Consider the following 15,742-nt stretch of genomic DNA (forward strand, 5'->3'; position numbering starts at 1 on the left):
TTTTGATTGAAATTATAATTTAAAATCACATTTTCTTTTTTTTTTTTTTTTTCCAATATTTTCAGTGCAAGTGGTGGCCTTGATAATGAAACACATTTCCTCAACAACACTTTATTGGAATATGTAGATTTAACGCGACAACTCCTGGAAGCAGAAAATGAGAAAGACTCTGACACACTGAAGGATATACGATGCCATTTTAGTGCCTTAGTGGCGAATATCATTCAGAATGTTCCAGGTAATTATTTTCAGTTTCTTTTTTTTTTAATGTTTTTATTTATTTTTGAAGGCGAGAGAGACAGAGCATGAGTGGGGGAGGAGCAGAGAGAGAGGGACACACAGAATTTGAAGCAGGCTCCAGGCTCTAAGCTGGCAGCACAGAGCCCGATAAGGGGCTCGAACTCACGAACTGTGAGATCATGACCTGAGCCGAAGTCGGATGCTTAACTGACTGAGCCACCCAGGCACCCCTATTTTCAGTTTCTTAAAACATTATTGAATTATTAAGCGACCGTCATATATTTTCTTCCCATGAGGGTTTGCAGTCTCAGGTGCTAAAGCAGCTAAAACATAGTGGAAAATATGTCAGCATAACATGGATGGCAAGCGTTTGTTTTAGCTTTCAATTAGTGGTGTGAGTAGAAATAAAAAAACAACCCCACCTAGATTTTTAATGATAATCAAGACACTAACTAAATTTAAGAAGTCAATAGAATATTCTTCTATTATTTTTATTTTTAAAAATTCTATTCTTTTATTTAAAAAAAATTTTTTTAATGTTTATTTATTTTTGAAGGAGAGAGAGACAGAGTGCAAGCCAGGGGGGGGGGCAGAGACAGAAGGAGACACAGAATCCGAAGTAGGCTCCAGGCTCTGAGCTGTCAGCATAGAGCCTGAAGTAGGCCTCGAACTCATGAGCCATGAAATCATGACCGGGGCCAAAGTCGGACGCTTAACTGACTGAGCCACTCAGGTGCCCCTCGGATAATCTTCTTAGGCAGAGCTTGTTCTAGGTGTAGTAAGCAAAAAGAAATAGTAATGAGAATAGAATTAACAAGATACTTTTGAGTAATGGAAGAAGGGTGTAGTCTGCAGTTACAAAATATACCAAAGATACAGTGTTATTGATTGGTTCCTTTCAGGTCAGAGTACCTATTGTTGAGTACCTACCAAATGGCAGATAGTGGTTTAGGCACTAGAAATATTAATTTATGCAATTACGTTTTAAAAAGCCATAAATTCTGTACAAGTATAAGACATAAAAATGTGACTGTAGCCTTTGGTATAAATGTAAACACAATTTTTTTCCCTTTTCTTTCTGAAAAAGAATAATTTTGTTAGCTTTAAAAATACATGCAAACAGTTGGCTTTTAAAGTAAGAGCATGGGCTGTGTTTTATAAGAGAGTCCAGTAAACATTTCTTAGGTATCTTAATTTCAAGTGCAGGAGCCCTATTTGGAACTTTAGAGGAAATGATGCCAGTTAGAGGGAAAGAACATTCTTTCCCTCTAACTTTTCTGATCTGAAGCCCATTAACATAAAGATAGAATTTAGTCCATTGCTAAACATTTTCCTACAACTTCCAGATTGGTTCATTAAGATACTGTTGGGTTTCTTCAACAAGGATTGACACCGAGAATTTGTAGATGCAATTTTAACGTGGAGAGAATCCGCGGAGATCATCTCAACCAGTCGTTTTCAAACTGTGTCGTTTTTCCTCTGCTGCCAGCAGCAAGAGGCAGCAGAATGGGTTTAGACTCTAGGCCTTACCCCTGAGTTCAAGTAGATCAGCCCCTCCTTTGTCTGTTTTGTGTATCAAGATTCCATGTAAGGATTCTTGATTCTTTGACAAAGACAGCTGTGCTGCTAAAAACATACAGCTTAAAAACAACTTATCTCGTCCAAAGATTTCACTTGACATTGAACCGAGATCCAGAGTTGTGTTCGTGTTGATGTCTCGGCCCCGCTTACCGTGTGAGCAGCAACAGCCAGGGAGAGAGGCAGGGTCCTCGTACCTCCCTTGAAATCGTGCTTGCAGGTCCTGAATCTCTCACAACGCTATGCTGCGTGGTGTCATAGTCTGATCAGCCCTGTTCCTGTGACTTGCGTATGTGGAAATGATTTCTGCCACGGAGGAGGTTTTTGGCAGTTTAAGATAAAAACTTCTGCTTTCTTTTTTATAATATTGCATATTCAATGCCAAATAAGTTGGCGTGCACATTAAAATAAAGGGAAATGGGAATCATTGTTTTCCCATCTATTTTTTATTTACAGTGCACCAGAGAAGAAGTATCTTCCCTCAACAGAGCCTTCGTCACAGTCTGTTTATGCTGTTCAGTCACTGGGCAGGCCCTTTCAGCATCATGTTTACACCCTTGGACAGATACAGTGACAGAAATATGCAAATTAACAGACATCAGTACTGTGCCCTAAAGGTATTTACTTAGAAATCTGCTTTCTTTTTTCTTACGTGAAGAGTGTAAATTTTTTTGTCTCTCATTGCCTAGTATTGTAAAGAGGATAGATTTCTTCTTAGTACCTTGAGAACATTAGAATAAATATTTGCCTGCTGTATGAAAACATTTATACTGTATGCTTATTTAAATGCATAAAATACAACGCAAAGAAGTTATAGAATCCACCCAAAATTTAAACACTATTTTCTTAAAGAACTGAGAATTGCTTCTTTTTCCTTAAGTACTTTTTCTTCGTCTTTTTCCCCCCTCTTCTCTTCCAGTACTGTTCAAACTCCATGCCTAATTTGATATCATCCATTCACTTACTACTCATAATAAATTACTTAGTTTCAAAAATTACTATTACGCTTTTCTTTGTAAAGAATTAAAGGTATTGTGGCCACATAAGCATGAATAAAAATATCCTGCCTCTTCACATTAAACAGCCAACATATAACCTCTTAAATGTTTTAAATGTAATTCTAATATTATTGTTTGAAGGCTATGTCTGCTGTACTATGTTGTGGCCCTGTTGCAGATAATGTAGGACTTTCATCAGATGGCTATTTGTACAAATGGTTGGATAACATTTTGGACTCTCTGGACAAAAAGGTAATTATGACAGTTCCTTTAAGATTTCATAATAAATGGCACTGCATTATTTGGAGTTACACTATGACCCACTGAAAACCAATCTTTTTTTTTTTTAATAGGAGACAGATTAGAATATAAACAAAAAGCATATTATATAAAATTAAATAGGATGCAGCAATTTAACAATTTTCTAATTCTTATTTATTACTTAAATAATGTTAATTATTATAGGGTTAATATAGTAGTGTATACATATATCTCACAATAGGGTTCTAAATCTAAAGTATATTAATATAGAATACATTGAGCTCCATGGAAGAAATACGTGTTATTTGTTATGCTTAATTTCCTTTTTTTTACCACTCCCCAATTAATCTTTCTTGTCTTCCCTATTCTTTATTCTCCTGCTGTACATGCACAGACTTCACAATTTAAAATAGAACTTACATTTTTTTCCCCTCAGAATAATTTTTCTATTAGGTTATCCCAGACAAGAATAAAGCTTGATAAAAATAACTGGAGAGGTTAATAACTCACTTTTCTGAAAGCACTGAATCACTGTGCATATTCATCAGCCGCCTTTAGGGCTCTGCTGGAGGAGAGAATTGTACTACGCAGAGTCTTGTGGAAAAAGTATAGTTTATCCATGTCATTTGTTTCCTTTTGGCTAAATAAAATGAGAAGAGGTTGAACAAAAGGAGACTGAGATTTGTGCTTAAATACAATAAATATATATACTGTGTGATTTGAATAAAAATATGGGGAAGTAGTTATATAAATTTCTTTCTCCCGGGCAATCTTGTGGCCTTTCCTTAGGTTCATCAGTTGGGCTGTGAAGCAGTTACATTACTGCTGGAGCTGAACCCGGATCAGAGCAACCTGATGTACTGGGCTGTGGACCGATGTTACACTGGTTCCAAGAGAGTGGCAGCTGGCTGCTTTAAAGCCATAGCTAATGTATTCCAGAACAGGTACTCTAGATACTGGCTTCCATATTTTATTTAGCTTTTTTTTTTTTCTTAAAGAAAAATACTAAGAAACCAGTGTTTTGCTTCCCTGAGCTCTAATGAAATGTAACCAAAATAAGAATAACGATCACCATGCATCTGTTGTACCTTTTGCCTTAAAAACAAACCCCTAGTCACTTCATTGCTTTAAAAGCTGCATGTCTGCAGCTCCACCCTTTGTGTATCATATTTATTAACGGTGTGAAAGCCTCTTAACATTTACCTAACATGTAAAATTTGTCCCTAGGGATTATCAGTGTGATACAGTGATGCTCCTGAATCTGATCCTGTTTAAAGCAGCTGATTCTTCTCGAAGCATCTATGAGGTTGCTATGCAACTTTTACAGGTATGTAAGCAAATATTAGTTAAAATAATTTTTAAGTTTATTTATTTATTTTTGAGAGAGAAAGAGTGCAAGCAGGGGACGGGCAGAGAGAGAAGGAGAGAGAGAATCTCAAGCAAGCTCCACACTGTACACGCAGAGCCCAACACAGGGCTGGAGTGGAGATCAAGAGTCCGAGGCTTAACCAGCTGAGCCACCCAGGCGCCCATAGTTAAAATATTTCTTATTGAGGATTTCATGAAGCATTGCTATCTATTCTTGCCTTGAAAGTCTATAAATATTCAGCTTTATTTTCAGTGGGGAGACATGGTATCAATTCCTGATTATCATTACAAATAGAAGACAAAGATAATATGGGTCACTTAAGTCTACAAATAATACAGACTGTTCAGAAGTGTATTACAAAGGGGTCACATATATACTCCCACACATGCACCTGTATGTGCCCATATGTGTGCAAGTACTTACACAAATTGAGTGGTCAGGACCTGCCAGATAAGAATAATGTGAGCCAAATGATTTTTTGAGAACGAAGTAAAAAGTAATTAGCTCTTCTTTGATGACCTTGTATAATTTTTCTTTATTAGACCAAGAAAAATAACATAGAAAGTTTACTTCCCAAGCATGGATATTCCATCATCATACAATATCTAATTGTTAATAGGGTGAGATTTTTCTCTTTTAACCAAGAATGAGATTCAATTAGATGCTGATTTTTCCAGAGGGCTCAAAGTGGTATTGATGGTGGTTGTGACCATCTCAGGAATTACACCCTAATGTCTTAATTAATTAGGAAGAAAGGTCAGTGGTATCACTCTCTATATAGTGTAATGTTAAAGAATTTTTAAATCATATTCCTTATTTGATCTGTATGTAACCAAGATCTATTTGAAGATTTTTTTTCACTTATACATGTTTCGTATAATCCTGTTTTTGAACTGGGAAGTGGTAAATTTTCTTCAAGTAATGGTATAGTAAGTTGCTTAAGTCATTTTCAGACTGCTACTGCCTCAAACCGTTGGCATTAAGCTCAAGGAATATAAAGCCTTGTAAACAATTACAGAGCATTTGCAGACATTTCTAGGAATTAGAAATTAACATCTTGGGGCGCCTAGGTGGCTCAGTCGGTTAAGCATCTGACTTTGGCTCAGGTCATGATCTTACGGCTTGTGGGTTCAAGCCTCGTGTCAGGCTGTGTGCTGACAGCTCAGAGCCTGGAGCCTGCTTCAGATTCTGTGTCTCCCCCTCTTTCTGTCCCTCCCCCACTCACGCTCTGTCTCTCTCTCTCTCAAAAATAAATAAATGCTAAAAAAAGAAAAAAGAAAAAAAAAAGTAACATCTGGAATACTTTCAATATACATACCTATATTATTTTTAAGCTGGAATAATTCTTGTGAGATTTTGTTTTTCAATTATAGCTGAAATTTAGAGGACTCATGAAATCTTTACTCTACATTCCTGCAGATCCTGGAACCGAAGATGTTTCGCTATGCTCACAAGTTGGAAGTTCAGAGAACAGATGGAGTACTTAGCCAGCTGTCTCCTCTGCCGCACCTGTATTCTGTTTCGTATTATCAGTTATCCGAGGAGTTAGCAAGGGCTTATCCTGAGCTAACTCTCGCCATGTTCTCAGGTATGATCATTGAACTGGTTAGTGGGTTTTCATTAGGAATCGTTTCTAAATAGCTACTTTTAGGACATTTTACATATATGAAATTTGAGGTTGAATCAAAACAAAACATGTCTTTAAAGTTTTCTTTATTTATCTGTACACCACATGTGGGACTCAAACTCGTGACCCCGAGATTAAGAGTCGCACACTCCTCTGAGCCAGCCAGACACCCCTAAAATAAAACATGCCTTTATGTGAGAGAGTGTTTTCTTTAATAAGAACTCTTAATACTAATCCCCTCATGATATGTAAATTTCTTATTAATGAAGTCTTTCCAGGCTTCTCACTTTGCCTTCCTTTCTTCTTTGCCTTGCAAAAAGTGGAAAAAAAAAAAAGAGAGGCTTCACATGCAATTTAAAAACATGTTTGGGGGGTGCCTGGGTGGCTCAGTTGGTGGAGCATCAGACTTCTTCTTTTTATGTTTATTTTGGAGACAGAGAGAGAGAGAGAGAGAGAGAGAGAAAATGTGAGTGGAGGGAGGGTCAGAGAGAGAGGGAGACACAGAATCCAAAGCAGGATGCTGTCAGCACAGAGCTTGACGTGGAGCTTGAATTCACAAACCACGAGATCATGACCTGAGCTGAAGTCGGATGCTTAGCTGACTGAGCCACCCAGGTGCCCCAAGCATCAGACTGTTGATTTCATCTCAGATCATAACCTTGCAATTCCCGGGATTAAGCCCCACAGCGGGCTGCCCGCTGATGGTGCAGAGCCTGCTTGGGATTCTGTCCCTCTTTCTCTGCCCCTCCTCTGCTTGTGTGCATGTGCACCCTTTCTCTCTCTCAAAAACATGAGCTTTAAAGAAAATAATTAAATTAAAATATTTCTTGTGGCACCTGTGTGTGGCTCAGTCAGTTAAGCTTCTGACTCTTGATTTTGGCTCATCTTATGATCTCACAGTTTGTGAGATTGAGCCTTGTGTTGGGCTCTGCACTGATAGCACAGAGTGTGGTTAGAATTCTCTGTATCTGCCCCTCCCCACCTTGCATACACGCACGTTCTTTCTCTCTCCCTCTTTCTCTCTCTCAAAATAAATAAATAAACATTAAAAAAAAAATAAAAATAGGGGTACCTGGGTGGCTCTGTCAGTTAAGTGACTGACACTTGATTTCGGCTCAGATCGTGATCTCATGGTATGTGAGATTGAGCCCCACATCGGGTTCTGCACTGGCAATATGGAACCTGCTTGGTATTCTCTCTGTCTCCCTCTGTGTCTGCCCCTCCTGTGTTCTGTCCCACTCGCTTTCAAAATAAAGAAATAGCTGGGCCTGGGTGGCTCAGTTGGTTAAGCGTCTGACTCTTGGTTTTGGCTCAGGTCATGATCTTATGGTTTCATGAGTTCAAGCCCTGTGTCAGGCTCTGTGCTGGCAGCATGGAGCCTGCTTGGGATTCCCTCTCCGTCTCCCTTTTCCTTTCCCTCTCCCTCTTTCTCTCTCCCTCTCTCTGCCCCTCCCTCACTTGCATTGTCTCTGTTTCTCTCAAAATAAATACTACATTTTAAAAATTAAATAAAGAAATATGATTTAAAAATAGAAATAAATAAAAACATTTCTTTGGTAGACACAGAACTTCCTGAGTCTTCTAGTATATAACTTGTGCATTGGTCTGTCATTAATAATAAAAATGGGCAGAGATCCAGGTTTCTTTCTTTAAGGAAAACCTGTAATCATAGGGAAAGGGCCTGCAGTGCCTTAAGCAAAACTATCTCTTAGGATCCCACATTGCTTTCTGGTTCAGTTTCCTTTCCTTGGGGCCAACAACTGTTCCTGCCGTGGGCGTCTAAAACAGAGGGACTATGTGTCAGGCAAGATGTGCTCTCTATCTGGATCTGCCAAGACTCAGCTTTAGGACAATTTTTGTTTAAAATCTAGTTTAACCTTCTGCCCAGTGGACACTATTGCAAGTTCTCCTGTAGTTCTTGAATTTTCACCAAAGAGTTAATTTTAACACCGAACACTTACCTGGTTTTTCTACTTTTCACTTGTAACAAGATCTTATTTTAGTCTGAGAATTGGACAGGCACCAAAACGGACATCCAGGGGATTAGAAAGTTCTCCTGTGGACCCTTTCTTTCATTTAGTCAAGACATGGTGACCTTCACCTTCTTTGGGCATCTTTCCACAGCCTCCATTTCAGTAGTGGAAATATTCCCCATCCCTCACTGACCTGACTGGGGGGAGGGGGGAAAACGATTTAAATTCCCGTAACATTCAATCTTAAAGTGGTTTGCCTGTTTGGTTTGTACCGGTAGATGGCAGTGACCGAGCCCTTCCTTTTCCGTAACCCTCGCAGTCCTGACAGCCCTTTCAGGATCAGTGTGCATGGTCATCGGTGCAAAGCAGTGACCGCCATGGCCACTGATGCTGCTGCTGGCCTTCTTCTCAGGGCTCCTACACAGAGAGCAGAACAGTCCAGCGGAGTCTCAGAGCTTCAGAAATGGGTCGGGATGGCAGCTGATATGAGTGTAGACCATGCCCACAGCTCAGTCACCTTGTCCCTTTTCCTTCAGTTCTATCATCAGGCGCCCTTGTCAGTAGGATTGGTTAATTATAACTGCTTTGCTTAAAATGGTTTATTCTAAACCAAAATATAGCCTGTAAACCTACTCAGTGCAGTTTTCACTCTGATTGTTTCCAAGGCAAGATGAGCACAGTGCTTCTTAGGGGTTGTAGAGTACAGCTGTCAATGTAAACTTTGCCCACTTTGAAATTTGAGGGTCCCGCCCCTTCCTCTCTCTGGACCACTTGCGGAAATCTTTAAATGTTGTCCCCTCCCTGGCCCTTCCCACCCTTGCTCTTCCCATCGTTTTCCTCCTATACACCCACTTCTTCTTAATTAATTTTTTTTAATGTTTATTTATTTTTGAGAGAGACAGAGACAGAAAGCGAGTGGGTTAGGGGCAGAGAGAGAGAGAGAGAGAGAGAGAGAGGGAGACACAGAGGCAGAAGCAGGCTCCAGGCTCTGAGCTGCCAGCACAGAGCCCGACACGGGGCTCGAACTCATGAGCCGCGAGATCATGACCTGAGCCGAAGTCAGACGCTCAACCGACTGAGCCACCCGGGCGCCCCTGTACAGCCACCTCTAACCCATCTCCTGCCCCTTTACCTTGCCTTGAGTGTCTGCATCCACTTTTATCATGCCCTCCACCCTCATGCATCTTCATAAATAGCCTTAAGACTCCGTTGGCTTGAGTTTCCTCTTTGTAAACTTATTGAAGGCTTTCCCACTGCTGAATCTAATCACTAGCTTCTGGTCTTCAATCTGTTTGCTACTTTGCCCAGCAATTAATGTTAGTCACCTTCCATTTTTTAGCATTCTGACCTCTCTTGATTTCTAGAAATTTAATATTTCCTAGTTTTCCTTCTACTGTGAGGTATTCCTTTTCTGTCACTTTTGCTGGATTCTTTTCTTCTATCTGAAGTCATCGCGTTCCCAGAGTTCCATCCCAGGCCTCCTTCTCAAGAGACCCTGTCTCCCTGAGGGAGGCCATTGCTGTTGCTGTGGCCCCAGCTCCCACACACACCACCTCTCCCCCGAGTCCGACCTCTTCCTTCAACTACTTTGAGAGCTCCAGGGCTTTCATTTCATACCGGAGGCACTAACATTAATGTATTAATAGGAAGGATTATTGTAATTTCTGAATAGTTCTGGTTATAACCAGAAAGCATGGGACTGAGCACTTGATTGGCACTATTTTGAATGTGCACAGTAATCCCATGAGGCATCTGCTTTTGTCACCCTCTTCTTACACAGTAATAAATCGAGGATCAGAGGTTGACAGGTTGGCCCTAGGCCAAGCAGCTTGTTTGTGGTAGAACTGGGATTCAGACCCATGTGTGTGCAGTTCCAGAGCCAGGTTCCAAATCACTACACTTCTGTATTTACTGCTTTTGTAAAAAATATTTATTTTTGAGAGAGAGAGAGAAAGAGAGAGAATCCAAAGCAGGCTCTGCACTGACAGCAGAGAGCCCAATATGGAGCTCGAACTCCATAACTTTGATACAATGACCTGAGCTGAAGTCAGACACCCAACCTACTGAGCTACCCAGGTGCCCCTATATTTACTCCTTTTAATGAGTAAATAACTACCAAGGCCTGGTGGGCAAAAGGGGGGGCCAAGGAGAAAGAAGATGTTTATTTAAAGTGACTTTTGGAAATTTAGCTGTGTATAAAGGCATATGGGCTTTGGAATCAACCTTGTGTTTGAATCTTTTGGCACGCGATACATTTCTGACTTAGGCAGATTACTTAGACTCTGTCTACCTCACAGATTTATTACCATCATTAAATGAGATGAATGTGAAAGTAACAAGTACATCATAGGAGTCTCCCCTATATAGAACCAAAATATGGAGATTTTTCATGGGTCAGTTTAAAGTAATCTATGTAAAAAGACTGTCTTTTATCTTCTAATTACATGTATATATTTACTGAGGTAAAAAGACATCATAAAATTTACCGTAGGAATCATTTTAGATGTATATAGTTCAGTAGTGTTCGGTATGTTTACATTGTTGTGAAATTGATCTCTAGAAATTTTTCACCCTGTCGAGCTGAAACTCTATAGCCACTAAAGAACTTCCCTTTTGCCCCTACTCCCTACCTCCTGCTAACCACCATTGTACTTTCTATTTCTATGAAATTGATTATTTTAGATCTCTCCCATAAAAAGAATTATTTAGCGTTTGTGTTTTTGTTTCACTTAGCATAATTACCCCAAGGTTCATTCATGTTGTGGCACAACAGAATTCCCTTCTTCTTTAAGGAAGGAATTCTTCCATTGTAAGAATGAATATATGTGTGTGTGTGTGTGTGTATGTATATGTGTATGTACACACATATGTGTGTAACACACATATGTATATATACATATATGTGTGTGCACACACATATATGTATATATACATATATGTGTGTATACATATATGTATACATATATGTGTATGTGTGTATACATATATGTATATACAATGTATATACAATGTGTGTATACAATGTGTTATGTATATATACATATATGTATACACACATATATGTATATATGTGTATATATACATATATGTGTGTATATACACATATATGTATATATACATAACACATTTTGTTTATCCATCTACTTGTCAGTGGACATTTGGATTGCTTTCACCTCTTGACTGTTGTGAATAGTGCTGCTATGAACGTGGGTATGCAAATATCTCTTTGAGACCCTGCTTTCAGTTCTTCTGGATATATATATATATATATATATATATATATATATATATATATACATACAGAAGTGGGGTTGCTGGATAATATGGTAGTTCTAGTTTTAACTTTTCAAGGAGCTGCCATACTGTTTACCCTAGTGGTCGCACCGTTTTACAGTCCCACCAATAATGCATAAGCATTTATATGTCAGAGCCACCAAAAGTATTTTATATAAAAGTAGGATCTGATTTTTGTTAGTTGTTAATTTTCTTTATGATGTCATTGAGGTGAAATTTATTAACAGGAGAAACAGCACTCATAATTGTCAAAAGTAAAAAATAAAATCTTGGCTTCTTCTTCTCGAAGAATGAGTCGTGGACATTAATGACAAATCAGAGGAAACTGAAATGATACCGGTGTTTCCCTCTTTTGGCTTGTTTTTAATTACAGAGATAAGCCAGAGAATTCAGACGGCTCACCCTGCTGGGAGGCAAGTAATGCTACACTACCTGTTACCGTGGATGAACAACATCGAGTTGGTAGATTTAAAACCTTTGCCCACAGCGAGGCGACACAATGAAGAGGAAGACGACTCCTTAAAAGACCGAGAACTTATGGTGACGAGCAGGCGCTGGTTGCGAGGAGAAGGCTGGGGGTCCCCACAAGCCACTGCGATGGTTTTGAACAACCTAATGTACATGACAGCAAAGGTAAAATGGGGCTTGTGTTAGCGGTTGCTGCACAGGATTATTGAGTTAAGAGGAGTAAAAAAGGTTAGAAATAGATGGAAAGATTAGGCAATCCTGTGATAACCAGATACGCTTTATAAACTCCTTTATTCAGAGCACTTCTCATTAGATATAAAATAGGTTTTCGGGGGAGGAGACAAAATCATATATGGTTAATGATGTTTATGTTTGTATTTGTTGGAAGAAATGATTGTTCCTCTGGAGTATGGAAAAGATTCAAGCTGTGTATGAAATCATCATTTTCTAATGTTTCGTGCTCTGACAAGTTTGGTGTTTAACAAGCAGTCATCACTGAAGTGTGTGTTGTGTATCCTGCATCTAGTATGGTGATGAGCTGGCCTGGTCGGAGGTGGAGAACGTGTGGACCACACTTGCAGATGGCTGGCCAAAAAACCTGAAAATAATTTTGCACTTTCTGATCAGCATTTGCGGAGTGAATAGTGAACCAAGCCTCTTGCCTTACGTATGTATTCAGGTTCATTAAAAAAAAATTGTGCTTAATAATATTTACCTGGTTTCTTATTGTAGCAGAGGGTGGGCAGTAGTAGACCAGCAGAGGCAAAGCAGGGGGCCACAGTGAGGACCCCGCCAGGAAATAGCGCATGCATTTTATTCATTGCTTCATTCAGCCGATATCATCTAGCCTTTATGACAGGCGATTCAATAATGCATATTGCCAGGTTCTCTTCTAGGTTCCAGGCATTTCAATCCAGTGGGTGGTGGAGATTTTATTCTTTGAACTTTCACCTAATTTATTTAATGAATGGACCAGTAAGTTGATAAAGTACGGTCTTGATAAGGGCTACAAAGGAAAATTGCAGAATAAACGTGAATAACCGGGGAACCGCAGCTCTCTGAGAGGACTGGAGATGATCCTCGAGAGGAAGTGATATTGAAGGGAGACCACAGAATGGGGGATGTTTGCACTTTCTGCTAGGCAGGAGCTGGATACGAGAGCAGAACGGTGAGTGAGAGCTCAGGGCCTATAGAAGGGTGCCGACGGCTTCCAGGAGCAAGGGAAAGCGTAATGCGAGAGAGGTGATGAAGAATGTCACAGTGTTTACCTTCTAGAGGGGAAAGCTCTGCAGAACAGCTCGCAGAATGTTGCTGTAAAAGTTCTTCCAGGTCCTACTTTACACAAACCATTTCCTAGCTTTGCTCCGCCTGACATCTCCCAAGTTAACTCGGTTACTGAAAGCGTTCTTAAGGCATGCCACAGGATTGATGTTCATCGAGAAGCACTCAGAGAAGGGTGGGTGTGCGGTAGAAGGTTACAGGGTCTCACGTATCTCTCTGAGCTCATCTCCTCATGTTCTCCCCCAGACCCCCTGCCCCAGGCCCTGCTGACATCCTTGCTGCCCTGCTCTCTGGCACTCCCACCTTGGGGCCTCTGCACTTTCCCTACGTAGCCACATTGCTCACTCCCTCACCTCCTTCAGGTCTTTCCTTAGATGTCCATTCTCATTGAGGCCCTTGCTGGTCATCCTGTCCAAGACTGCAGATGCCCTGTCCCGACCCCTACTCTCTTTTTCCTTTCCCTGCTTGCTTGATTTTCCCAGCACTTCTCATCATCAAACATATATTTTACCTATTTGCCTCATTGCTTTTGCCTCCATCAGTCCAGTAGATTCTCCTCAAGAGCAGGAATTTTGTCTGTGTGGTTCATTGCTGTCTTCCCAGAGCCTGGAACAGTGCCTGGCACATAGACGCCACCCATAAATTGGATGGATGAATGAGTGAATTGGGCTGGAAGAAGAAACAGGCATGAAGTTATAACTCCCAAGAAGCCAAGATGAAATTCAGGGGATAACCATTTGCCAGAAACTTAAAAGGAACTTTTTGATGACAATGATAATTTCTTAATTATCTCTTCTTAATCACTTATTATAGACCAGGCAGGGTACAGGTACCTCATCGACACTGTTTCATTTAATTCTCAGAATGGATCTGAGTTTGCTAAGATTACTGCAGTTTTACATGTGAATAAAACAGGGCAGAGAGAAGAGTCGCTTCCCCAATGCCACACAGCCATTTAGCTCTGTCACTTAGTAGAGTGGATTCCAACCCAGATCTGTTTGTGAAAGGTTGGGAAAGCTTTGTGGAGAAGGCAGTGGAGTCGGGGCGGGGCTGGGGCTTGAAGACTTGACTGGATTGAGGGAGTTCCTTACAGTCAGACAGGTTAAAGGCACAGGGGCAGGAGGGCACCTGGCAGGGTCTGAGGTGACTGAACCCGGGAACAGAGAATTAGCAAATAGAGCAGGTTGGAGAGATACAGAGCTGTGTGTAAGTCAATGGGTAATCATTATAAGATTCTGGTATAATATAATAAAACACGTTTTAAGATTTGCCCCCGGGCTCCTGTGAATCAGTTTCTCAGTTGTCTGTGTGCAGATGAATCACCGGGGCGTCTAGTTCTGACTTGGAGGGTGGAGCCTGAGACTCTGTATTTCTAGCAGCTCCCAAGGATGATGCCCGTGCCGGCGGACCACATGTTTTGAGTTGCAAGGGTTGAAGTACAAAGGGAAAAAGAGACAGGCCAATCAGTTAGTAAGCGATTCAGTAATGCATATTGCCAACACGCAGAACTTATGTGACTCATACTCTGTGCTTTCACTTATGTAACTCATACTCTGTGCTAGGCATATTTAAAATGCTTCATTAAATCTTACGTAATCCTAACGAGCTATATGAAGTGGGTGCTCCTGCCCCCGTCTTGCAGAAGAGAAAATTGAGAGTAGCTGTCCGATCGCATAGCTAGTATGTGTCTACACTGCAGTCCAGGCTGTGCGGTCTGGAGTCCAGTTCTAGTGGATCACTACTCTGTACTGCAGGGTTAGATAGGGAGCATAGGAAAAGCAGAATAAAAACTCCATTCTGGGTCTGAAGTCTGACTGACTGAAAATAACGGGAAATTTGGGATGATATTATTAATTGCAGTCTTTCCATTAAAAAGAAACTGATTTACAGAAAAGCAATTAGCTTTTTCTTTTCTTAAAAAAAAAAAATAGTGAAGTCGTAGATACGGTGGGAACCATTAAACAATGTCCAGTCGTAAGTATAACACTGGGCCGGGAGGGGGGACTGTGTTTGGAAAGCTGACTAATGCCCTATTGCTGATGGATGTTCAGATTTAAGTTGTGCTTATTCACCTGCTATTTAAAGTCGAACTTATCTGTTAAAATGTGTTTCAAGACCAATTTGGGAAATAAAACTTTCGCTTTTTCTTCTCCAAACGATTTCTTTGGTGACAGGTGAAGAAAGTTATTGTCTATTTAGGTAGAGACAAAACAATGCAGTTGCTGGAGGAGCTGGTGCGGGAACTGCAGCTGACCGACCCCGTCAGCTCGGGGGTCACTCACATGGATAACCCCCCGTATTACCGCATCACTTCCAGCTGCAAACTCCCTTCTGTCACCTCAGGTGAGAAGCCATTTGAAACTGGTAACTTGGTCTCAAAAGGGAAGCGTGACATAATTGTTCACCCTAGCAAGCATTTGCCTTAAACGTCGTCGAGAAAATAACAGCGCCCCCGTCGGGCTGCACGCTGGGCATGAAGCCTGCTTAGGATTTCCTCTCTCTCCCTCCCTCTCTCTGTCTCTCTCTGTCTCTCTCTCTCTTTTTCTCCCTCTGCCCACCCCCCCCCCAACTTGCTGTCTCTAAAATTAAGAAAAAAAAAACAAATAAAAGCAAACATGAGTCATGTATGGTAATTAACTTGACAAGACTTTGT

At 40.6% G+C, this 15,742-nt stretch overlaps 1 protein-coding gene across 5 annotated transcripts in view; it reads left to right on the plus strand.

Moving 5' to 3' along the window:
• FRYL (FRY like transcription coactivator) overlaps positions 1 to 15,742 on the plus strand; it is a 265,419-nt gene that overhangs the window by 187,612 nt on the left and 62,065 nt on the right. For all 5 annotated transcript variants that reach the window (XM_042984565.1, XM_042984561.1, XM_042984562.1 and 2 more), the window contains 9 exons: positions 66 to 238; positions 2,275 to 2,435; positions 2,958 to 3,068; positions 3,867 to 4,021; positions 4,305 to 4,404; positions 5,866 to 6,034; positions 11,714 to 11,973; positions 12,335 to 12,475; positions 15,264 to 15,432. In XM_042984565.1, the coding sequence (XP_042840499.1) occupies positions 66 to 238; positions 2,275 to 2,435; positions 2,958 to 3,068; positions 3,867 to 4,021; positions 4,305 to 4,404; positions 5,866 to 6,034; positions 11,714 to 11,973; positions 12,335 to 12,475; positions 15,264 to 15,432 (1,439 nt within the window). The remainder of the gene's footprint in view (positions 1 to 65; positions 239 to 2,274; positions 2,436 to 2,957; positions 3,069 to 3,866; positions 4,022 to 4,304; positions 4,405 to 5,865; positions 6,035 to 11,713; positions 11,974 to 12,334; positions 12,476 to 15,263; positions 15,433 to 15,742) is intronic.

The sequence above is a fragment of the Panthera tigris genome, chromosome B1 (genome assembly GCF_018350195.1).
Source record: "Panthera tigris isolate Pti1 chromosome B1, P.tigris_Pti1_mat1.1, whole genome shotgun sequence".
NCBI classification, from domain to species: domain Eukaryota; kingdom Metazoa; phylum Chordata; class Mammalia; order Carnivora; family Felidae; genus Panthera; species Panthera tigris.